The sequence below is a fragment of the Brachycentrus maculatus genome, unplaced genomic scaffold (assembly GCF_059751285.1).
Source record: "Brachycentrus maculatus isolate JH-2025_06_01 unplaced genomic scaffold, ASM5975128v1 h1tg000383l, whole genome shotgun sequence".
NCBI lineage: Eukaryota > Metazoa > Arthropoda > Insecta > Trichoptera > Brachycentridae > Brachycentrus > Brachycentrus maculatus.
Genome location: NW_028281132.1, coordinates 120497 through 148204, shown reverse-complemented (window position 1 = coordinate 148204; position 27708 = coordinate 120497). Strand labels below are relative to the sequence as shown.

Genomic DNA, 27708 nt, shown 5'->3' with positions numbered 1-27708 from the left:
GTAGTTTAATATGTACATATATACTTCCTTACATCAATTTATCATGCATACATACATATTACATACGTGTACATAAATTGTAAAATAATTTAAACAATCTAATTAATTGATTCAGCAGTCACTTTGTGGGAAAATCTACCCATTTTTAATTTAAGTTTTACTTAGTATATACCAATATTTCTTAAAATCTACTGTGACACGTGTTTCGATGCATTCCGCATCATTTTCAAACACGAATGCATCGAAACACGTGTCACAGTAGATTTTAAGAAATAGTGGTATTTACTAAGTAAAACCTAGTATAAACAAATTTAATACTCATTTAAATTGTTGGTAGAAAAATAATAATGTTAAAAAGAAAAACAGTTAAGATAAATGTCGGTAAATTCGGTTAAAACCTTTTAATACGAAATAATTGGACGCCATGACGGAATTCATTAAAAAACTTTCTTTGTAAAGTTTACGTTCTTTTTAATTACTTTTTAAGTCGCCCGAGTCCTAGATTCATTCGCGAAAATCGTGATAATTAGATTTTTAACAATCCTTTAAAACTTTTATTAGATTGGAATATATTATATCGCTCACTCCTTTCAAGAACGTCATAAATCAAAAATCGTCAATTTTCACTTGTGCATGTTTTCGGAATGCCCAGAAAATGTGCTTTATCCCAGCAAAAGAGGCATATTTTTAACTTAATATTTACCCGCTACAGGGCAGAAAGTGTTGTTTTTGCATTTTGAACAAAAGGTTTTGTTTGATTATTTTTTTAAAATAAAATAGTTATTTTCTTAATGGAGAAAAAACCTTCAGGTTTAACCTAAAAAGATCTGTTGCACAGTAAAAATATCAGTAAGTGGTTTGCTATTTATTTTAAATACATTGTATTATATTTTTAAACTTTAAAAACGTTCTCCTGAAAAATCTTTTTTTTTTATTTATGACGTTCTTGAAAGGAGTGAGCGATATGACTTCACAGCATTTTGGGTGTGTTCAAATCCTTGCACACAAATCTGGGTTTGTCCACTTTTTTTCTTATTTTTAATTACCTAACGTCCAAGTGACTCTGAAATCTAGCTACGGCTTATGCAACACCGTTTATCATGTCCCTACTCAGGCTTCAACTTTATAAGTTTCGTAGCCCATGGCTACTCGTGAGTGGATTTACTCTTTATATTTAAAGTTACTATAATTTCATGTAATTAATGAGTGAAAATTCTAGGCAAAACCACTCGCTGGGTTTGTCAACATAGGAGTTATTTCATATTTTGACATCTCAGCATAGATGAAGAAAAATATGGATCACTTAAACCAGCCTATGACAGGTCGTAAGCACTGCAAATACCCATACATTTATATTTTTCCTCATCTATCTTGAGATATCAAAATATAAAATAACAGAGATTTTTGTACAAGGATTTAAACACAAAAATGTGGTGAATAAAATAAATGGTCGAATTATAAGCTTCAAAAAAATATAAAAATCATGTTTTCAGGCACCTCCTAGTATGTGAAATAATTCGGAAAGAATCTTGAATACATTAAAAGCTTATTTCAACTCCACCATAGATGCTGCCAAGAACTCTCATTTGAAAGAACGGCGGTCGGCCGTTGATTGAATTCTGTGTTTCGTTGTAGCCCCTTAAATGTATGAAATGCATTTTCTTGACAGAATCTAATAGTGTGCGTATAGGTTTTCCTTCATTTTTATAAAATTCTGGGAATTCTTCTAAAATCTTTATATGTAATATATACTAACTAATAGATCCTTGATACAACTTTAAAAAATATAAAGAGATAATTTATGTAAAAGTAACAGGATGAATTCTTTCTCGCTGGGCTTCCGAACAACATAAAAGTAGTATTAACATGTTTATGGCAGCTAATTTTTAATAATAAAGCCATAATTATAACTCCGATCAAAATAAATCACTGTAAACGTGATCTCCTCTGCACCAAACTAGCTATTAAAACTTAAACAAACTAAAACGTGATAATATCCGCCGACTGAAACTAATTTGACTCTAATTCTTGTGCCCTATAACGGCGGCCGGACTGTTTATTAATAACACCGTATAATTATCGTAATTTATAGTTTTAATAACATGAACCAGTTCTGAACTTACTGTTGGCAAACGACTCGTAACCATCATTGTAATTCCATCTCAGCTAGAGAAGAATCGCATCAAAATGACCACATTAAATGCTTGCACTGATTCACGACACTATCTGTCAAACAAACGCACTGATAATCAAAAACACTGATGGAATTCATAAGAAACAATAGAAAAATTGATAACTTCCGCTAAAAATATAAAACAGGAATATTAATCTCAATATTTCTTTAATAAACTGTTTTCATAATACTGTTTTTAAGATGTTAATATATAATAAACCCAAGTTCTCACGATAGTAAACAAATGCGAACGGTCAAAAACGCAGCCATCCGCAAACGTCACACAGGAATTCCGAATGGAATTTCAAATGATCGTTTCGGATCATTCGCGAACCGCTTTTACGTTCGATCGAACGACGCCACGGCTTAAATACGCACTATCAAATAACTTTTAATTATTATTTCAAACACTTTATGTCTTTATAGGATCGCGGTTTTGGTGATTTCGGGCGTAAGATCGTGGTTTCGTGTTTTAGTTCTCGCGCGCGATATTAGACAGACAGGATGAAGACAAACGCGAGCGGCGATCTCACGCCGGCCAATGGTATTGGATGGAATGTTCCCCCACCACGACAGATGGCGATGGTGTACCCAGTACCTCGCGGCAACGGAATAAGGGGCGTTCGCACCGGATACTGATTTGGAATCAACGACCGTCCAGTAGAGAATAATTAATTGTTGTACATTCCTTTCAACACAAATAAATATAACCCATGATAGTATTTAGAAAAGCAAGCTATTTATCGTAAATAACAACCAATAAAAGTTATAAATTTAATATTAACGTTTTACTAATTTCCATTACAGTTGTAGGTGAAAGGTTATAATGTATATATTATTTCCAACAAAGGGAATCCTCACAACAACAAAAAAACTTTGAGTAACAAACAATAAGTAACGAAACATTTATTGTGTTTTCAAACCTTGAAAAAGTTGAGCGTAATATACGTAGAATATATTTTTATAAGGAATATCATGAAAAAAACTTTATAACTATCGTTCGTAATTTTAAAGCTTAGATGCATCATAAATACATATATGTAAAAATACATTTAGATTAAGTAATAAAGCTAAAACACACATACGCAAAAATACACTCTTTTATGCAAACACGTATACAAGAGAAATATAATTGTCTATAACTGAGAGTCATACTAGGAGTATTTTATTAACACAAACTTTAAGAAAAAAAAACAATTCCGTATTCATTTATTTAGATATAAAAAATAGCATCAATGTTTTTCATGACTTTTTTTTATTTCTTTTTTTAAACTTTTTTTTTAATTATAATTAAAATCTCGAAAGCCTTAACTCAGTATTAACCAACTCAGTATTAAATTTAAAAAATATAATTGTCCCCCAACCGAATAGAACCCTGTAAAATAAATAACTGAAGATGGTCATTATACAATCTTAACGCATTTTCGTACGAGAATAGATAATAATGATAGCAATATCGCCGTTGAATCGAAGCGGCGCGTCGTTGAATCGCAGAATGAGAACGCACGTTGGCAGGTAGCTTTGATACGATAGGTCTGGTATTACTGATATTGCTTGCACTCCCGAGTAGGTATGGAAGTACCCACGCTGGGAATATACGATCAGGTCGAATCCTTGGAATGTGTAAAGTTCACAGCATTTTCGTCTCTATGCGCATACAAATATGCACCTCTTATCACTATGGCAACAAATTTAAGTACTCTTATCTTAGTAACTAAACGTGTAATTATTCTAGCAAGTTAATAAATTTAAATAATAAAAATACAAAAATAAAAATAAAAATTAATTAACTAATAGCAAGATATTCTAAAATAATAGCAACAAAAAATATCTGTATATTTTAGGCATATTTTCAAATGTATCTAACATAATATGTTAGATAATATGTTAGTATATTATACCTATGGGTAGTTTCGGCTCCACATCTTTAAAAAATGTGAATAAAATGACTTACCCTAAAAACACCCAATTTAAAAAAAACTTACGCAATCGACATTTTCGTAACGTCATCATAGAATGACATTTAAATTAAATTCACGATTCAGTAAATTTTAATTTAAAGAAATTTCACAACACTTTGGGTATGTCACTTCTTTCTCTTGTGAGTTCTCGGCGTCATCTACTGTTGAGTTGAGTTAGCTTTTTATCAAACAGAGACCCTTAAGTATTTACATACTGGGAGACGCCTGAAAACATGATTCCTTATTTTTATGAAGCTTATAATTCGACCAGATATTTTATTCCCGACATTTTGGATGTGTCCAATGTTGTTAAACTAAGGACTAAACTAATATATATATATATATATATATATATATATATATATATATATATATATATATATATATATATATATATATATATATATATATATATATATATATATATATATATATATATATATATATATATATATATATATATATATATATATATATATATATATATATATATATATATATATATATATATATATATATATATATATATATATATATATATATATATATATATATATATATATATATATATATATATATATATATATATATATATATATATATATATATATATATATATATATATATATATATATATATATATATATATATATATATATATATATATATGTATATATATATATATATATATATATATATATATATATATATATATATATATATATATATATATATATATATATATATATATATATATATATATATATATATATATATATATATATATATATATATATATATATATATATATATATATATATATATATATATATATATATATATATATATATATATATATATATATATATATATATATATATATATATATATATATATATATATATATATATATATATATATATATATATATATATATATATATATATATATATATATATATATATATACCAAATATATATATATATATATATATATATATATATATACCAAATCGTCTGCCTCCGTAGTGTAATGGTCAGCACGCTCGGCTACCGTACTGGAGGTCCCGGGTTCGATTCTCAAGGGGATCAAGAAACTCGTACCCGAAGCGGAGGGCTGACCACCTTTCCTTCATGTATTAACGATCAAGATAACACTGATATGAAACAGTGCCGTAGGTGCACCATCAGGTGTGGATGACTGTTTGATTATGAATGAATATAAATACCATACATATTATAGGTATATACTCTAGATATATTCTACACAAATAAAGAAATCTCATCCTGTATTTCATTATTTTTTCTATTATTTGCGCGAGCAGTACCTACTTTATAATACAAATTTGAAGGACGCATTTATCACCTTTTTTGCTTGCTAATACTAAAACATCGTCACGGTTTTGTGCGTTGGCGGTGGCGGGAAATTTATTTCAAGATGGCGACCGAGTCAGATAAGTTGTCATTAGCCTTTTATAAATTCCAGTGTGGGATGATACAGTTAAGTTAAGACAGCTAAACACATCGGCCACACGGACGACGATAAACAACATCGAGCTAACTGCCAAATTATCCCTCTGATAAATGTTGACCCGTTAAAAAGATATTGGCACTCAAGGAAAAAGTATATAATGACGTCATAAAAATCAGCAAATGAAATGTTGAATTGTCGATACATCCAAAATTACCAGTCAGTTTGTGGTACAATCTTTAATTATTTTTTAAGTAAATACCACTATTTCTTTGAGTTTTATTTTATAAATACCACTATTTATTTAAATCTATTGTTACTCGTGTTTCGATGCATGCTGCATCCTTTTTACTGGCGTCATCAATACGGTGTTTGAAAATGATGCGGAATGCATCGAAATGCGTGTCACAATAGATTTAAATAAATAGTGGTATTTGAGAAATATTGATATTTACTTAGTAAAACGTAAATAAAAGCCAAAATTACGTAACAATCAACTGACTGGAAATATTTGTTTATTATTGAGGCCCAATTTACTTTCTTTGAACCCATTTGATTAATTGATTTTTTTTCTTAAAATACCGTTTTTGTTTTGAAAAAATAAGTTTTTCTACGTAATAAATATACGGTTTAACTAAAAAGTTTTTGAAATATAAAGAGTTAAAAACAATTTTTTTAAAAAGATATTTTAAGATATTTTTTTAATGCATATTCTAAATAAAAGTCAAATTCCAATATACATTCCAAAAAAATGTGATTGAAAACACGTCTTACCTCTAGCGCAGCCGTTCGCGTTCTGAATTCGAAGATTGTAAGTTCCCCCTTAATATACAAATATAGTACAAATGCAAATGTATGGTGGTCAGGTTAAAATGCAAGGCTGAGCAAATAAGCAATATCGATAAAATTATATCGGAAATCGAACTCGCGACGCCAGTTTGGCAGTCGAGCGTTTTACCCAACTACATCACGGCGCCTGGGGTACGAACGATAGACCACACTAATGAACGAAAAATATACAGCATAACCAACAATTTCACATTCACCATAAATTTAATTGAAAACAAACCCTTAAAAACCTGCTGATAAAACGGACGCAAAGTTTATTTTGTCGATTAATCGCATATTGCTTAACGATGTCTGTATGTATAATCGATGAAAGTACACGCGTAGCGACGTACCCAATCAAATGAAGCAATTACACTAATGAAATTAATACAGTTACCGTGTTATGACTCAATTTGTCAATTCGAACCCACACATTTGTAGGTATATAAAATATTGGATGATGTGTGAAACATTTCATTGAGATGACTCCAAAATAATTGTAGATTACACTCTTTTTACTATAATAAATCGTATCAAAGAATAACACTGTTATTATCAAATAAAACCAGCAATATACGAATATTCATTTTATTTAATTATTTATTTATTGTTATTTTTTCATTTAATTATTAAGCATTTACTATTTGTTATTGTATTGTATATGTATGTATATTTGACCTTTACGCATTTCTGTGTTAACCTTTCCCTTCCAGTGCTAAAATAAAAGCGCTTCCCGGTAGTCACTACACAATAAAAAAAAATAGCGATTTAAAATCGGAAAATACGGACATTCATAGCTAATCCCCTTAATTAATTATAAAAGAAGTCAAAAATTATAATAATTTAGATCTACATATTTGCTGAAAACATTAAAACCATCTGGCAACGCTCATGGAACAAGCATAGGTCCATTCTTGTCGGAAGCACAAAAGCTACTGCCGCTAGCCCGCAGCCCGCTTACCGCTAGCCAGAGAACATTGAGCTTTGAGCTCCTCACGCTTGCACAGTGCAAGTATGCAAGAGTGAGATGTGAATAGAGTGTCGCGGTTCCCGTAAAAAAATAAAAAAGGTAAAAAATTAAGAAAGGTGTATTGGAACGTATGAGTGAGAAACAAACGGTTAAAGAAATTTATAAGGCGAATGTAGTTGGGAAAAGAAGCAGAGGAAGACAGAGGAAAACTTGGCACAATCAAATGTGTCAAGTACTTGAAAGCGGCCGGGTCAGGAGTGGTAATAATCGTCGGGTATGTATGAGGAGAAGCATGAATATGGAAGAGGCGAAAAATGTTTGCAAAGACAGAGTGGTGTGGCGTTCTATTCTCCCTGCCTACTCTTGCGGAGAAGCGGCGTGATGGTTAGTTAGTTACAATAAAATACAATATATAACATAAATATACGTACCTACCTACTCAATTTTAATGGGAAAAAATACATTTCAAAGATATGAAAAAAAACATCTTTTATATAATGTTGTTTACATAAAGACTCATCATCGTATTATTAGGTAAATTTTGAGATATTTACGATGCTAATTTTGAAGCGTCTGCAAATATTATCATATCTCTTGGAGACCCGTTTACATAATTTATTAAAATTTAAAATAATATATTCATTCATGTAAGGCTCCCTCGTAATACCTAATCCAAATGGAATTCATTTGAGAGTTTTCGGGAGGACTTTGAAGCGTTTTCTGCGTAGGTACTTTTTTGCGAGGTAAATTTACTAGGTACCTAGCAAAGAAAGTTCAAACGCCTAAAAATGTAAAAAAAAATATTTTGTGTAAATTTGTAAAATAATTCATTCATTCATGTAAGGCTTCCTTGAAATATTTCATACAAATGGATTTCGTACTTTCATATTTTTTACAAAAATGTTATTAATATTTGTATGTAAGCACTCACCGAGATTTTTATGTCCAGCGGATTCGAGACGTGCCGGTCTCTTCGTCGGGACAATCACTACTACAGCATGCGAACAATACTACCCGTCACCAGTATGGCGCTATTCACACACTTACAACCACACAAAATGTTATTCATTTGAGAATTTTTGTAATTACTATGAAGCGTTTTCTGCGTAGGTACTTTTTTATTAGATGAGTGCCCAGTAAAAAAAGTTCAAACGCCTAAAAATCTACGTTCAAAATATTAAAGATTATTATATTTTGCGTAAATTTAAACGATTTTATTAGGAATAAAAATTCATGCTCGTCTTTGTGTATTTATCTTTGACGTATAAAGATTATCCATTTGGGAAACCCGGAAAAGTAAAGTTTTTATCACGTTACGGTAAAAAATCAAAAGAAAAACTTTTATCTGCGCCGGCACTGCCAATTTAGACATACGCTTACAAAAAATATGTCATGTAAAATTTTATACATTATTGTACTATTCTTAATAATTAGACAATTCTTCTTAATTTTCTTCTTCTAAACCAATAGTGCATAGGGCACTAAATAAACATTATGTAGTTAAAACGTTAACTTCTATATGGCATCAATACACTAGGCTAGGTTTCCATACCTTAAATATTTGTGGAATAGTTTGGTTGTCAATCTTGGGTAGAGTGGTGAATGTTACACGTGTATCACTTAAACCAGCCTATAACAGGTCGTAAGCCCTGTAAATATACAGAACTCCATATTCTTGATTTATGTTGAGATGTTAATATAAATCACTCAGTGGTCAAACCCAAATTTGTGAACAAATATTTAAACCCTCAAAATATTGTGACTTTAATATATATTTAAATCACCCTTGACTGGTACATAGAGCAAAGCATTGATTAGTAAATTAACCATTAAAATAACTCTGATTCGATGCCATGCAGTGCCCTATGCACCATTTGGTGCAGATTATGGTGGATGTAGAAGAAGAAGAAGACCAGACTTATTATTATTTAGTAATTAATCACTAGGGAATATATTTGTATGGAATCCATACTCCAATATCGGAAACGCAACCTATTATCTCAATTCTAGTATAATTTTACGGAAGTAAATTTTATATAATGTTATGAAGAGTATGTTATAAGGGGTTTAAATGCAGTAAAGTAGTTTATGCGGAAAATAGCTTTTCTATGGGAACATATTCACAGCTAGCTGATTCTGTATACCACATGCTGCCGTTACTGCTTACGTTTTAAATTACTGCACGATCACTGCACTCCGAAAAATGTACATATTCAGTAACCAACATTCTGAGTTTTTCCATATCCTTGTACACAAATCTGGATTATCCCCAATCAGAAGTTTTTTTTTAAAATTATTTTTTGATATCTTCATTCATCGCACCCTAAATGTCTCTAGTGAAATTCTAGTAAATTCAAGCAATACGTTTCGAATTTTAACAAAATATAACGAAACTAAACACATATGTATATAAACAATATTCATAGTTCATATTTATACCTAAAGATAGAAGCATAGCTTCCATAACTAGTTGGCATATTAAAATAACCTCAAGTGGTAAAAATCAAGTGTTTTCCTTTTACAATATAATTCTTCTTCATTTATGTTGAGATAATATATTCAGTTTAAATACAAAATATTTTCCTTTCAGTATTTTCATGTATTTATCTTGTATTATGTATCGTTTTACACGCTTGACTAAGCTATTCAGCTCATTTTTTGTGCAAGATAAGATGAAAATGTTGAGAGGTAATGAAGCGAAAATAATGATACAAACAGATCACTCGTTCATTTTTAAAATAAAACTCTTTAGGCGGCGATTCGATAATCGATAATTAAACAAGACTTGAGAGTGAAATTTCAAGGATGCATCACGTTTATTAGGCACATATCGTTACATGAGAGAGAGAAAAGATATAGTGTAGAGGGAAAGAGAAAGAGAGCTAGAGTGAAGCAAAAGTGAGCGACGTTAACACGGTAACATATTCCATAACGTATAACAGATTCCATAAAATCATTACAAAACGAAACCTAATAAAAAGACCTTTTCATAAATGGATAATGGAGCTACATAGATCTGAAATAGATCACATCATTCGGCCATAGTTTTTTTTCCTTTATTAACGACCCTAGCCAATGTGTACATAATATATTACATGTATACTTAACACGGATCTGCGATGCGAAGTGATGGGGCAAGTGAACAAAGTTGCAGCCATCTCTGGATGCCTGAAAAATGCTATATGGAAAAACCCTGAGATGAAGATCGGCAGCAAAATCAAGATCTACAAAACTTGTGTCCGACCCATCATGGCGTATGGAATAGAAAGTAGAGCAGACACCGCTGCCACAAAAAATGCGCTACAAGTGTCAGAAATGAAGACTGAGAAGCATAACAGGCTAGAGTCTTCGAGATAGAATCAGAAATGCCAGGATCAGGGAAATATGCGAGATCGAAGATGTCGTTAGGTGGGGAAGCCAACGAAGGACACAATGGTATGCGCATGTGAGGAGAATGGAACCATCCAGACTCCCCCACATCGCACTGTACGGCCCCAACCCCATGGTAGACGACTCCTGGGCAGACCACCAAAGAGATGGGTCGATAGCTGGGAATCGACGTCGCAGGAGGCTAATATCTCTTAAAAACAGGCGGCAAGGACTATAATAATAAGATGTTTACTTAATGATAAAATAATATGTATTTTTTAAGTATATTACTGGTTCGAAAAGTACTTATCTGAACAAGGATAAACATATAAAAAACAAGGAAAATAAGGCAACAAGGCATTAGCCTGAAATATTGTATTTTTTATTATTTATATTTAGGTAGTGACAAATTCCAGATATCAATATGGTCCGCGAAATTATTTTGGTTATATATTATAAATGCGTATAATGCATAACCTAAATGAATATCTAATAAGGACACATTATTATAATTTAGATTTATATGCATAATGAATTTAATAAATATATATATAAATAAAACTGCCGCTGCAACTGCAGATATAAATAAATAAAGGATTGAAATTTTACATGTTCATATGAATGTACATAATAAAAGAATTAACCGAGATTAATTCAATACCTGTGATATAATCAAGTGTATTAATGTGCTCAAAGGCAGTGCGGCTGGGAATAAAGCCTTCACACATATCGTATTTCCAGCCTTACGAGCAACTAATAATAATTTTATAACGCATCATTGACCCCCGTATATTTTCGTATCAAAAGACTTATTAGACCAACGGTTCGAGCTTTAGGAAATTTAACTTTGTTCATCGGGTGATTAAGTTCTAGAGGTGCTTCATTACATTCAGTGCAGCTTTTTAGATAAATTGACGCCTATTAGGACTATGGCGGCTGAATGATTTTTTTCTCCTTTTGTACCTTTAACTAAGAAGATTAAATTCAAATTTTATATTCTTTATTTAGGTTAATTTAGTATCAACCTGATATTTTTTAAATGTTTTAAGTTGTAAGTTGAGAAGTTTTGTACAGACTTGGTGAAACTGCATTTTATAGAATAAAACAACAACTATATAGTTTTTTTGACATATCGCTCACTCCTTTCAAGAACGTTATATATCAAAAATCGTCAATTTTCAGTTGTGCATGTTTTCGTAATGCCCAGAAAACGTACTATATCCCAGCAAACGAGGCATATTTTTAACTTAATATTTACCCGCTACAGGGCAAAAAGTGTGGTTTCTGCATTTTGAAGAAAAGGTATTGTTAAATTATTTTTTAATAATTTTAATATTTTTCAAATGGAGAAAAAACCTCCAGGTTTTACTTAAAAACATCTTTTGCCCAGTAAAAAGTTCAATAAGTGGCTTGATATTTATTTTTAATACACTGTATTATATTTTAAAACTTGAAAAATCAAGTTTTTTGATTTATGACGTTGTTGAAAGGAGTGAGCGATATATTTTATTTGACCGGTGACCGGGTTTTGTCGTTAACGATATGGAAGGCTAGACAAAATTATTTGTTATGTTCACAACAAGGCAGGGTTTGAAAACAAAGATTTTACCTTTATTTTTTCTGACAAAGCGAATATAAGTTCGGTTTAATTTAAAAAAAATTTCAGAAAAATATATATAATATCATAGTTTCTAACCCTAGCCTTGTTGCGTATATCTCATAGAATATTATCAAGCCTCTTACCAGTCTGGTGATGTCGATAAATACGAAACCCAGCCACTGGTCAAATTCATATTGTATGTGGAAAAACTATATAGTGGTTATTTTATTACATATGTTTATTTATATGGACATTTGTAAAGTCGATAATATTTATGAAGATACAAAAATGATAGAGAAAATGATACCTATACCAAATTTGTTAATAATTTTTAGAATGGTTAATGTTTAGAATGGTCACTTAAATCAGCGTGTGACAGGTAGTAAGCCCTGTTAAAATACACAGATTTATCTACCATTTATAGAAGTGTTTGTCTGTTCTACTATTTTCTCTCATATGTGTGTGTGTTTTTTAAATGGTAGATGCAAATATTTTGAATATTAAAATTATTGTTAACTTTATGCTATGATAATATTATAACACTCTTCGTATCATTCACCCTTCACTTTGTATAACACCACTTAAAATTTTAAGAAATATCACACAAAATGAACGACGAATGATAAGGAGAGTGGTAAATTAGGTACGTTAGGCAGTAAAGTTAAAAATAATGCGCCATCTTTTGAAGGCAAGTTGGTTAATAAACAATCAGCATATTGGTATTCGAATATTAGAGAACATATGTCGTCTCTCTCTGTGGCATATGTCTGCAATCTGTCCGCGGAGATTGCGAACTTAAAATTAATACACAGGTCACTGCTTCCGAATTAGCTATTATTATCATTACCTGTTTGGCAGTATCCGTGGTGAAGGAGTGGCAGAACTGGGAGTGAGCGGGCCCTCGTGGCTCCCGGGCCACGAACCCAAAGAGGGCGCGAGCGGGCTCACACGTCGCGTACGAGATGCGACGGAGCGCGTGCGCCATCTGTACGCTCTGCCGAGAAGATAAATAATGGTTTGAATCTTGGCTATGTCAACAGATGGCACCATATATGTTTTTTTTCTAAGCCTTCGCTCGTTTTCGAGTGATTTTGACTCTCACTAACAAAATACATCGTGATAATAAAATAAGGATATAAGAGGAGATACAAAAGGTAATAAAACAATAAAAAATATTTAACCGAAATTAAGGAAAATTTTAACAAAATTAAATTCTCGTAAAATAATTAAATCATTTTTAAATTATATTAAATTGATTAGAGGAGATACAAAAAGAAAAGAAAAAGAAAAACAATGTAACGCAAATTAAAAATATTTCATAAATTATTCAATCTTTAGTAATTAAATCATACTTCCATGCATAAAAATATTTACATTAACCCCTAAAAATGTTGATTTTCAATTTAAAATTTGGTTTTAATATTACAAATTCGTACAAAAAAATACTTAAACTGGGGGGTACCTTTTCATTAATATTTTACTACTCGAGAGGTTAGATGTAACCATGAAATATGGATTTTATATAATATGGATTATATGTAAATATGGACTATAATAATTCGAAAGTTGTAGAATCAAATTTAAAAAGAGTGTCCGTCGATAGTTGCTCGTCGTTGGTAGCAACAAGGTGAAAACAAACTTAATTAGAGTCCAGGCTTAATGCTTGTGATTATTTTATTGTAAAACCTTTTTATTGTATTATATCTTGTAATGTATGAAATCTGGTAATTTAAAAATAGAAAAAAAAATATTTAAAAAACTCTTTGTTGTACTTACTATATTGTAAACCCTATATTATTTTGACATGTAAGTATTTCGGCTCAACACAGGCTATGCCTAAAGAACCAAAATACGTTTGATTAATAAAATATAAAAATGTATCTTTGTCCCTAAAATAATTTAACAATTAAAAAAAAAAATTAAGAAAAATAAAATATAGCAAAACATTATTATGAACAAATTGTCTACCTGATCGTTCGGGCGGCATACTTTTACGCCTGCTAAAGATACCACTATCAGCACAGGAATAGCGCGTCCCACCTCCTGTAAAAAATAAGTAAATTTATTTATTTTATTAATATTCAATAAATGAATCGTAACTACATATCATTAATACTTTAAAATAAATTGTAGTTGGGGACAGACAGCAGAGGAAGACCGAGGAAAACCGTCTATGATATGGTATAAAAATACTCGAATGTGGTCATATCACGAGTTGGAATAATCGGCGGGTATTTGTGAAAATGGAAGAGGGGAAGATTGTTTTTAAAGACAGATTTGTGTAACTTAGGTGTAACATATAGTTTTCAGAGACAGATAGTGATTCATGGGTGCATGTTACACGTGTGTAAAGTTATCACTTAACCAGCTTATTAGACTATATTTAAAACTAGACAGGTCATAAGCGTGCATTTCATACAGGCAGAAAACCAGTGCCTATCCTAACTTTTCCGCGTGACATATTAAAACGCAACCAGTACCTACCCTACCTTACTAAGTAGTACCTAGACTACCTCTACAGCCTACTCTAGTAAGTAGTACCTAGCTTACTATACTACCTACCTCTACAGCCTATCCTTGTAAGTAGTATCTAGCTGACCTTACTACCTATCTCTACTGCCTACCCTAATTAATTATCTATGCACGCCACTGGTCATAGGTCCTGAAAATACCCAGACTTCCTCATCTATGTTAAGATGTCAAAAATGTAATAACAGTAATTTTAGTAGTATCTTTAAAAAAATATATATCTTTGGAATGACAATAAAACCCTTGAATGTTAATATCAATCTCAATCTTAATTTTCTATTGTACCGTCTTGTCAGCCATCCTTCGCGGCGAGCATTCGTTATTCATTCACATCCCGAGAACACCCACGGATATGTGAAACAATAATGTTATTTCCTCCATTCGGTTTTGTACACAGGACGTGACGCACTCGGAACAATTACACACGTAGAAGCAGCATCTACTTACACAATTAATTCCAGTCAAAACGGAAGTTGGAAGGAAGTTTCCTAATACGCGCTCAACAAATAAGTAGCATTTCCGGCAAAGGATATACTAAACAGGACTCGAAACACATAAATCACAGACGTAATACTAGTTTTGAGATACTTATCTTATGATGTAGGATGTATAAATATTTATTTCGTATATGCCTGCCTTCATAGTACATTGCAAGCTCTTGGTACTGTAAAACTTTATTCCCTTGCGAGCTTTCGATTTCTCCAGAGTACTGAAATCCACCAAGTAGGTACTAAGTACTCCTTATATTATGAAGCAGTTAGCATTTGAAAAGCAAATTAATGCAAATGAAATACATGTTTTCTTTCATCCAAATAAATTATTACAACTATTTTATATTTATTTATTTTATTTTATACTTTTCTTCTTCCTAACCCTTATCCGCACGCAATGGTGCATAGGGCACTGCATTGTATTGCCGCAGTGTTGTTTTAATCGTTACTTGTATAAAGCAAAATGATCACTGCTGCGCTTCAGGGACCAGTCCAGGGTAATATTAAATAAATATTAGAGTGTAAAATCAATAAAATTATAGGAGTACTTACTTAATAAAAATATTTATTTGATGGTCACAACATTTTAAGTGTGTCCAAATACTTGTTCATAAATCTAGTTTTTTTTCATATTTATATAGACGCACTAGAAATGTCGTGAATAAAATAACTAGTTGAATAATGAGGTACATAAAACATTTAAAATCATGTTTTCAGGAGGGGCTGAAGAATGTGAATTAAATCCAAGATCTGAACCTAACAAAATAATAGAAAGAGTCTTCGCTTTTTAAAAGCTTTCCCTGTTCTAACATAGATGTCGGTAGTAAACTTACGTGAACTGTGTCATTAGTTTGAATAATATATCTAGGGGTTTTGAAAAGTGAGTAGTGTTGTTGTCAATCGTGGATAGAATTGGTAAATGTTACATGTGTGTAAAGTGATCACTTTAACTAGCTTATGATGGTCGTATACCCTATAAATACCCAGAATTCCATATCATTCTTCATCATTGTTCAGATGTCAAAAAATGTATAAAATTACTCTTAATAATTTAGATTTGCGAACAAGTATTTGGACACACTCAAAATGTTGTTTTGTATAATTTTATGTAATTTAAAATAGAAATGGATTTTTATATGTAAATTTAACTTATCAATTTTTTAAGATTTAATTCTTATCCAATATTTTTTTTGTTATCTTATTTATGAATATCGTAGTCATACAGGAGTAAGAGACCAAGTAACAAAACGTAAAATGTTCAGGAGGGCCATTTAGGTCACTTTTGCTTGGAAAGAAAATAAACATCAATGCAGTTAGTAATTTTTTACAAGTAAACATATTAAACTTTCATGTTTAAAATCCTTTAGGATTTTTTCAGGGCAATATTATGCTAGTATGATATCAAATAGTCGATGATCACGTTTTTGTAAAAAATGCACTTGGTCAAATTCTCCTGTATGACTACGATATATCGTTCGTAAAGTAAATTGTCGTTGATAAAAGAAAGATGAATGAAAATGCTCCGTTTCTATTCCCCCCAACAGTAGTTTTAGTTACCAAATGACGAATGACAGTGTTTGGTTCATCCCATTACGGGTATCTCCGGTCTGTTTACAAGCTTCCGTGTCCTGTACCTACTCGCGCGGAGTGTCAACTTGTGCCGGCGATCATATGTAGCACGTACTCGTACATCGGCGGTACAATCTGCCGCTTTCGGAACGGAAACAGTGCTGTAAATTAAAAGTTTTCAACTATCCATAACGATACGCCCACAGAAAGAGGATTTCCGACCTAGGGGCGTTGCTTATAACAATAACTCACATGGAAACGAGAATAGTTGGAATTTACACGCAGTGCGTAACATTTAATTCCCTACGAAAAGAAAAGTCGACAAAATTTACACACATAATAAAACAATAGCCATCTTTTGTAGTTCTTGCTTTATTGTATAAAATGCAGTTTAAGCACGAAATGTCCTAACTGTCCATCAAACCTCCTTCCTTATTTATTCCCTCTACCCCCTTCCCTAAACTCCCTTTTTCCTTTGCTTTCCTTATCTCATATAATTTATGTTTTTTTAAATGTCAATTTGCAATTTATGTTTTTTTAAATGTTCAAGTACTATCTACCCTCGGATTGCAAACAGCTATATATGGTATCAAACGTTTTGACCAATATCACTAGGCTGTTTTTGGTTGATTGGAAGATACTACTTTTTAGCAATAAACCAGCCAATGTACTTATTTCTTTTCTGTACATGAAGTTTGAATGAAAAATAAATAAAAATGTCAGTGTAAAACTAGAATTAACATATTAATTTCGAAGAAAAATATCAGACTGGTGATACAGTTTGTAACGACGACACTCGGTCAGTGGTCAAGCAAATACACTAAACTTATTCTAAACTCTTAAAAAGACTAAAGTCTTAAAGAGAAAATACCGCTACAAATGTGATTTAAGAGATTAAGTGTTTTACGACTTATTATCATTTGAAGATTTTACGTTTTTTTGTCCTTGTAAAGGAGAATTGTTCAAAAATAATGTCAAATGCAAGCGAATAAATAATATTTATGAAATCGAAATAGATTGTGTCATCCGCCATATCATCCAAGATTGCTTGACTCGTGAGAAACTAATAAATCACCAATTGGTTTGTAGTCTCGTGGCTAGACACGACTCGATTCAGGACCTAATGATGTAAATAAAAATTTGTAAATCATAAAATAAATAAATACATAAACGTCTATCATGCTATGCTTTTAATATTTAAGATCATTTCTTTATGTTAGTCAGCATTTAATTTTCTTCTTTCATATGTAAGACATTTGTAATCTTGTGATTTAAGGAGTGAGATGATTTAATACAGCATCTCACAAAGTGAAGTAAATTCTTATCACGATAGTGATATTTTAGTGTAGCTTCTTCAGGAAAAAGGAGCGGAAAAAACTTAATTTTACTTTCGTACAAATCCCGCATTAGAAAAATGGCAAAAAAATAAACCCTGGCATTTTACCGTATTTTTTACTGGAATCGTATTAAATCAGATATCCGAGAAATAAGACAAAAGATTCGGAGTTTAAATGTAGGATTCCCGGCACATTTCCCATTTTCCTTGCGGGATATCTGATGGGAGCCCCCTTAGCGTTTCAGGCAGTTTGCGCGTCAAGAATTATCTTCCCTATCACTCAAACTTTTGAGAACACTTAAAGCCTTCACCGACCGACTCTAGGCCTCCCTCGAGAGATTGAAATATGAGAGGGGTGGCTGTGATGCCGAAGTAATTGATGACATTTTTTAAGCGTTTTTCGAAGTCTGAGAAATCCTTTCGTAAACAAACATACATTAATTATGCAATTCGCAAACACATAAAAATGCACGTTTGTCGTTACAAGCCAAATATGAGAAAGTATTTTTATTATTATCATTATTATTATATATATATATATATATATATATATATATATATATATATATATATATATATATATATATATATATATATATATATTTAAAGTAGAATTTTTTTTTTAAAAATACAGTAATGAAGTAAAATTAGTTAAAAGTCGTCTAAAATAAGAATCCTCTAATGTACGACTTTGATCCCAGCTTCACACAAAACGAAGGGTTGATAGACCCAACAGTGAACAATAAATACAGAAGTAAACTTCAATACATAGTTTTGAGCATTTAAAATAATTTACCGGCGGAGCTAATATTGCAAACAAAAAATTAGAGCAAAGGCAAAATAAAGGATGGAGAAATCAACAGTTTATGTTGTAAAAATGGTATAATGTGTTTTAATTTCTTTCACCTGCGTATAAAACAAATGTGCCATGTTAAAACAGATAAAAATAATAAATAATATAGAACCTATGTCAAAAGAATTTCACCGACAAGACACAATGTGTTGCTTAGTGGACCTCCCGAAAAATATATGTACATGTATTTACAGATGTCTGTATTATATGTATGTACGTATATATTTTAAAAGAAAATTCCAAAGAGAAAAATAGAGAATAACAAGGGCACTCCGTGTTACATAATCACACTCGTACGAGCCTTCGCGCAGGTGTACGATGAAAACAGCAGGAAAACATGTATAAAACGTTTTTATATAAAAAAAATATAACACGTAAATAAGTACATATAATTCTTTTTCTATTAAAAAAATAAATATAACCTTTCCACTTAGCTAATTATTTCTAATCAAATTGAGTGGCTATAATTTACAAGGGGCTCAGGTAAGATAATGAATTAATAATGAGAAAAGTTTAGCAGGGAAATTTAAATTCTTTCTTCTGCGCTTCCATTCATCTCATTAAAATTGTATGGACGCTCCATCTCACAATGTTAAAATTTTATCTATCTTTTTCGGATTGAACGAAGAATTCAACTGAACAATTATTCTGAATGAGCGATGGAAGCCAATGTCAATAGAGGGTTATTAAATTTATTCAATTATAAAGTATGTTATTTTTGACAGAGGGTCGTAAATCTGCTCATTTTGCATTTGCCCTCAACTCGACTTACAGTTTATAAGTCGGGACCTTCTCACTGAATCCATTTAAGTTTTGGTCGTGCTCATAGTCTATGATTTACAGATTTTAATAACGCGAATAAGAGGGTGACGTCAGAGGGAAGTCATTATCAAGTTAATGAATACCAAAGAAGCCAACCCCATTGCAATATGTAAACACCGGATCGTTTAATAAAGACTAACCTAAAGATGTTGATATTACTCATAATTTCTGAGAAAATATTTTTATTGTTAATTTTTTCAATTTAATATACATTATTTTTTGACATCTCATCAAAGATGAAGAAGAATATGGAAGTCTGGGCATTTACGGGGCTGACGACCGTCATAGGCTGGTTTAAGTGATCACTTTACACACGTGTAACATTCACCAATTCTACCCATTATTGACAACCACACTACTCAAATTCTTGGAAGTTCTATATATATGTGAACCAATTTAGAAACCTTGTTCTTGAATCACTAGAACTTCACTAGAGACATCTATTGGTGAGATGTAAGGAAGCTTTTTATTAAGCAGAAACTCTTATATTAGTATGTGAGATCCGAATCCTGGATTATAATCACACACATGAGAAACGCCAGAAAATACCATTTTCATTTTTATGCCGTAAATGCCCAGACTTCCATATTCTTCTTCATCTTTGATGAGATGTCAAAAAATAATATGAAAATAACTCCTGTAATTGGAGATAATCCAGATTTTGTAGACAAGTATTTGGACAAACTCAAAAAGTTGTTAATATACATTAACATTTTTATAGAATTTAATACAATTTTTATACATTTCTACTAAATGCAATCTTATAATTTTAGTTGCGCTGAGTCTCTCCAAAAAAGAGTATGAGCTCTATGCTTGGAGAGGGACTTTTTTATTCTTATTTTTTTGTTGCTAGTGACATATTGTACATTGAAAAAATATATTACTGGGGAACATATATTTTTATGCGGATATATTTTTATATTTATATTTCAATCCGTCAATTTGTGTCGGGTAGTGGTCCCGTGGTTAGTGTCGCGGACTCTAGAGTATATAATAAAAACAGTAACTTTGTTTTTATTACACAACACTACTTAAATTCGTTAAATTTGAAATCATTTTGTCCGAAAAATAATATTAAATCATGGTTTCTAACCTATGCTTTGTTGCGAACATAACAATATCGGTAACGATAACGGTCACTAATCAATAAAATAAATGTGGGAAAATAAAATTGTTGCTATTTTTTTACATAAAATGCCGATCCACAAAGAAATGTCGGTAAAAAACATAAATCTTATAATAATAAAAAAATTAACTTATTTTTTTATATTGACATCTCAACAAAGATGTCAATATAAAATAACTCCTAAGTGGACAACCCCAAATTTGTGAACAACAATTTGAGAGCACTTAAAACATTGTGGATAATTAGTTTGGACCAAATTTCCTTCTTTTAAATTTCTGAAGTGATTAATCTCGTAAAATATTAACCCAAAGTAGTTAATTTTGAGGAACCCTTTTCTTGCAAGAAACACGTGCCTTGATACTCCCTCGCCGTACCAAATTTCCCCCGGAAATATGACATTCTAATTATTTTTTGCAAAGTATGCCCGATCGGAGCAATCGCGATACTTAGTTAATGGATGATAATGATATTTGATCAGCTCCAGAACGAGCCAAAAGCGGCACAAAACAAACAAGGGAAGGGAGAGAAATAATGGGGAAATGAGGATAATTACATGCCTTTGGAACAAACCCCCCGAGGCTGAGAAAGAAAAAAACCCTAATTGATATAAAATGTCCCCAGGGTAAAAAAATACTGCCAACCAGGAAAATATTTTTTCTCTATAATGTAAAAAGTAAACAAAGTATCGTGAATTTATTCATGTAATATAAGAGAAGGGAAATGTAGAAATGAGGATGATTTTTTCTCGGATATCGAATATCCATCTTTGGGTTTTATATTTTCCTCGAGTGATACGTTTGGAACCATCCATTCTCACAGTGAATCCTATCAAAAAAATTGATAGGAACGCTAATATTACATTTGATAAAGCCATTTTATTATTAATTTATTTATCTTTATTCTAAACCTTGAGGTGAGGCAAACCTCTAGGGTTTATATTGCTTATATATTATTTTAAAAACCATACAAAAAATAGAAAAAAACATGATAAAATAAATTATTTAATTTACCTGATTCGACAGTCAATTTGAGGTAATACTATACGGTTTTCAATTTAATTACACTTAAATACCAATTTTTTAAAATTTATTCACACGTGTTTTGATGCATTCCGCATTTTTAAATACCCTTTACGGTGATTACACCGTCTACGGTGTTTAAAAATGATGCGGAATGCATACAAACACGTGCCACAATAGATTTTACGAAGAAGTGGTATTTACCAAGTTAAATTAGAAAACAAATGGATAGATATATTACCACAAAATGATTGAAAGATAATAAAAATGATCGATTTTGGTAAATAAATCAATCTTATTACATTTGAAATATTTTTATAATAAATATATAGTCTTGGAGGGTCCAAAAATATGTACCAATACAGTTTGTGAAAGTCAAGAAAAGCGGACCAAAAAAAGTAAAATTTATTACCCTTAGACACGCCAAAATAAATAAATACGGATATCTTTTATTTTCCACCGAATCTGGATTTTAGATTACGTTTATATTTAATGAGAACAATGTTTCAGTACAATTTATTTAATTGCTTTTTAAGGTCGAAACTCTTTTTTGCGTGGAGTTCGCGGGGTTGACTTTTATTTTAAAGAAGAATTAATTATCGACAACGTTTTAAATATTCAAGAGAACCAATTTATCATGCTCAAAATAAAATTTTACTGTTTTTGTGCTTTGGGCAGTCAATTTGATATGATTTTTTTTTAAATTATTTTATTTTTATCTAACTAATGATATTCATGTGACATTGAAATGTTCTTACAATGAGGGTGTTTTTAAGTTTATATGATTATAATAATAATAAAAAATCATACTATAAACTAGAAAGTTGAAAAAAACAGTACATTGCTTTAATTTTTATTAAGAAATTGACAGATCGATAACAGAAGTTATTTACAAATACAAATATAACAAAACAAGTATGTATTAAAAATTTACATTTCTTCTTACATATTTTTAAATAACTAGAAGTGTGACAGCAAAGAATTTATTACATTTTGTCATCTAACATAAATGAATAAGAATATGGACGTGTGGGTATTTACAGAATAGTTAAGTGATCACTTTACACACGTGTAACAAAAACATTCTACCCATAATTGACAACCAAATTACTCAAATTTTCGGAACTCATTCATAAATTATCATACGAGTTCTAAAAATTTGAGAAGTGTGCTTGTCGATTCTAGATAGAATAGTGAATATTACACGTGTGTAAAGTGATCACTTGACAATCCTATGACAGGTCATTAGTCCTGTAAATACCCATTCTTCCATTTTTTTTCATCTATGTTAAGATGTGAAAATTTAAAAATAACTCTTAAGTAGAGAAACCCAGATTTATGAACAAGTATGTGGACACACTCAAAATGTCGTAAAAAAATTGATTGTTAAAATCTATGGAAATTATACCGAAATTTCGCTCTGAGAACTTTTAACTAGGAATAAAATAATTTACATGTACCTACTCATCTGCGTTTAGTTTTTAAATGAACACCTGATTAAAAGAAAAAAAAATAAACCCGGTCGCTGGTCAAATAAAAATTATGTGGAAAAACTAAATGGTTGTTATTTTATTATACAAATTTAATGAATTAAGACTTAAGGTTTACTTTAATCAATTTCCTTATCATTTATCGTTATTTTCATTTAATACCACCTAAAAATACTACTCCATGCTAATTTATTTTATTATTTTATTTATTTATTTTTTTTATATTTGTCAATATTTACCGACAAAGGTAAGTTTCGGCGTCTTGAAAAATCGCTCCTTATCCGAAGTGGTTTCCCGCAGGATAAAACATCTGTAATCACACGCTATGGCTATTAATCTCAGCCGCACTAAACAACTTAAGGCAACTTTTCCAATAAAGGCCAACTGAGCCCTCTAGGCGCGACGTGCCGCGAAACTGCCGACGCGACGCCGCTACCGAGTTGCAGAGCGACCGGGACAGACGCGTGACCGCCACGGAGCCCGTAGCGCAACTGTTTGAAACTAGGAAAATCTCCCTCTTAAAGATATGTCAAACCTGCGCATGTTCTTTTTTTTAAAAATTAATTAAGCGGAGTGAATCGAGTTTTCAGGTAAATTTTCTTTATAAATAACCTACCTTGGATTTTTTACGGTTTCATATTTTATACACTATGTACATGAATTTACGTTTAAATAAATCTTTTTTGATTTTATTAATTGACTTGGCAGTCACTTTTGTGGTTATATCCATCTATTTTAATTAAAGTTTTACTCGGTAAATGGCACTATTTTTAAAATATCCTTGAATTTATTACGATTATTTCATACCATACTTCACATTAATTTAAGTTCAAGTAAATATTTCTGTATTTCATTAATTGGTTGATACAGTCATTTTGTAATAATATTTATAATTTTTTATTTAAGTTTTACTTGGTATATAGCACTTTTTTAATACTTTTTTTATAGTTGTTTCAAATAAAATTTTACATAAATTTACGTTTCAATAAATAATTTTTGATTTCATTGATTAATTCGGCAGTCACTTTGGGGTAATATCTATCCATTTTACATCAAAGTTTTACATGAAAAATACCACTTTTTCTGTAAAAGTGGTAAAAACCAAGTAAAGTTTTAATTAAAAATCTGTTTTTATCAGTTTTTTGATGGACTCTTGTATTCTTTAAGATTTAGATAGAAAAATTAAAAAATCTTCAAGGTCTAGTTAGTTGAAAAATAACAAAATCGCAAAATGAATTCAAGAAAGATTTATTTTAAATTGGTCCGGGTGTTTGTGATGTATTTTTATATTAACCTTCCCTATCCTTACTATCCTACCTGCAGAAAAGCTTATACAATATAATATATATACTTTGCGGGTTATTCCTTTAAACAATAAATAAAAATTGAAAAAAACATGTTAATAGTGTAGATAACTGAAAATTACTTAAATAGAAGTCGGCAAAAAACAAATAATAAATTTCATAACCTTGCTAAAAATACTGAATTACAAACTGGTTTCAACATTCCTAAGTTGTAAGAAATTTAAAAAAAATCTTTTACACGTTTTTCCCTCAAACTATGATACCACTGAAAAAAATTGATCAATTTATTTGGCAATCACTTTGGGGTAGTATATATCTTTGCATTTTTACTTCAAATTTTACTTGGTGAGTACCACTATTTCTTATGTATTATTACACGATTTTTGATAGACTACGCATCATTTTCAAACATAATTTTTGATAATAATACGGAATGCATCGAAATACGTGTCATAATAGTTTTTAAGAAAAGGTGGTATTCATCAAGTAAAATATAAAATTAAAAGGGAAAAAATCAATGTCACAATGGCGTTGTTGAGTATTTCTTATACTATTTTTAATTCAGTTTGTTTTTCTTGTCGTGGAAACTGGTAATAAAGAAAATATCACCGTCTGGGCGTCCAATATGCTTCGTGACGCAAAACATTTCTTGATAGCATGAACGTCAAAATTTGAACTTGGAACTCCCGTCCGCCATTTACCGCCTTATTTATGCCGGAATCAGAAGGAGCGGCGATTGGCGCCAAACTGTGTCAATGACTAAAGGAGTTTCTATGGACTGGGTACACGCGTAAGTAACTACCCATAGATTAAAGTCGATAAGGTGTTATGAATCATTGTTATTTTTAATTAAGGGGAAGGTGGAATGGCAGAGTCTATTACATTTACCATAATTTACGAACATTAAATCAAATATAAAGGAAAATATATCAGGTTAGTTTCAAGTCAACCTTTGTTTCATTTTTTTTTAAAGTTCAGTTCGTCAAACATTTTTTAAAAATAAATAATCAAACAGAAAATCAACACATGTTGTAAGAGAGATAAGACATAAGAGAGTGTGCAGATCTGATAAAAGATTCACAATTTATCATGGATTAAATTGAAACATGGCAGTAGTTAGGAATTTACTCTTACGACTTATCATAGGATGGTTTAAGTGGTCACCTTTTTTCATTTGCCCAACATTCGCCATGATTTTTTGGTGATGTATATGTACAATACAGTATCTATATGACCATTAACGTGCAAGCTTAAAGCAACATCTAGCGAGAATCTTTTAACGTTATATATCAATATTATTTTGAACTGTATGCATTACACACATTTTCAATCTCTTCAGCGTAAATTTTACACACATAAGTACAGGTTTCAGCTTAAAATAATAAAGACAATAATTATAAAAATAAAAAAAGAATTTATTCTTGCCTAATAAGAAAAATAACAAAAATAACAATAACAACAAACTTTGTCGTGTATATGACATAGAATTTTGTCTAGCCTCATACTAGTCTGAAGATATTGGTTACGACAAAACCCGGTTGCTGGTGAAACAAAATTAATATGGAAAAAAATACATACTTGTTATTTTATTCAACAAAAAACTATTTAAGTGAAATCTTACACGGGAAAAACGTTATTTCTCATTTAGCACATCAGTTCTTTTGAATAATTTATTCATTGGAAAAATTATTTATATTATAAAAAAATGATAATAAAATAGTGAGTCCTATAAAATTTAAGTTAGTGGATGCAAAAATTGTACGGTAAAGTGTCGACTCGGCGTGTCGAACGGATCGCGTAAAAATTCAATCAACGCACAGCTTCAATGGCAACGTTTGGGAAAAATGTTCTCGAGATTGAAACAACCCTACACTAAGAAATATATCGTTACTTTTTATCAATACAGTACCTGTGCTCTAGATAGGTTTCAATATCTGGCACTTTTTATAAACTGTACACATTTTAGTTCTAAAAAATTGTACCCATAATATGAAAAGAAAAACAACAGATTCCACGTGAATAAATGAGATAATTGTACTTTAACTGGGATGACTGACGTTATTTACTGGAATTTATTTAACAGTAGAAGTGGAAAATGTTTTGGTCTTAAATTTTTTCTCCCTCCCCCTAAAAAACCTTTTATTTTGAATATAATAATTCGAAACCGTTTCGACAAATACGTTGTCTTCCTCAGGGATGACTACATACTATCTCTGAAGTATCGAAAATAAATGTAGTAAAAGACAATGAAGTAATTTTTTTAGTGGCTAATTCAAAAGTAACGATTTCAGAATTACCTTATCTAGTTATGGTGTTATTACTTTACGAAATGAGATTTTTTTCGAAAACCTTATTTAAATTTAATAAAATAATCTAAATTCCTTAGAGTATCTACGAATATATACATGTGTTTATGTGTTACATATATATTTCATACATTTCGCATTTGTATTTTATTTACTGAACAAATCCAAAGAGATACGTGTGTGATGGTATGAATAAATAAAGTGTGCAAAATCTAATAATGGCTTTGGCGTTATTGAGAACGGATATTGACGAAAACCATTTACACAAACATATTTATTTTTACGATTCAGAAAACCTTACGGGAGAGAAACATTTTTCTGAATATCAATACACCAGAAACGGAATACACTGTCTGCAATGGTTTCGTTCATTTTCCAAAATTTTACATCATCTTATTCGTTAACCGATACAACGAAATCAAATTTTCTCTGAATTACAAAGTGAAAAAAATTGGTGTCATTAAATTTTTGACACTTTTTTAAATTTAAATG

At 30.7% G+C, this 27708-nt stretch overlaps 1 protein-coding gene across 3 annotated transcripts in view; it reads right to left on the bottom strand.

Annotated features, from left to right (window-relative positions):
* Positions 1–27708, bottom strand: part of LOC148303167 (EGFR adapter protein-like) — a 176149-nt gene that overhangs the window by 81051 nt on the left and 67390 nt on the right. The window contains exons 1-3 of one of the 3 annotated variants that reach the window (XM_088270403.1): positions 23846–24099; positions 14340–14414; positions 13219–13365 (exon numbers count right to left, since the gene is read on the bottom strand). In XM_088270403.1, the coding sequence (XP_088126529.1) occupies positions 13219–13356 (138 nt within the window). In that variant the 5' untranslated portion in view covers positions 13357–13365; positions 14340–14414; positions 23846–24099. Of the gene's footprint in view, positions 1–2123; positions 2701–13218; positions 13366–14339; positions 14415–23845; positions 24100–27708 lie in introns of those variants that run through there. The other 2 variants (XM_088270402.1, XM_088270404.1) reach the window with 2 other exon arrangements.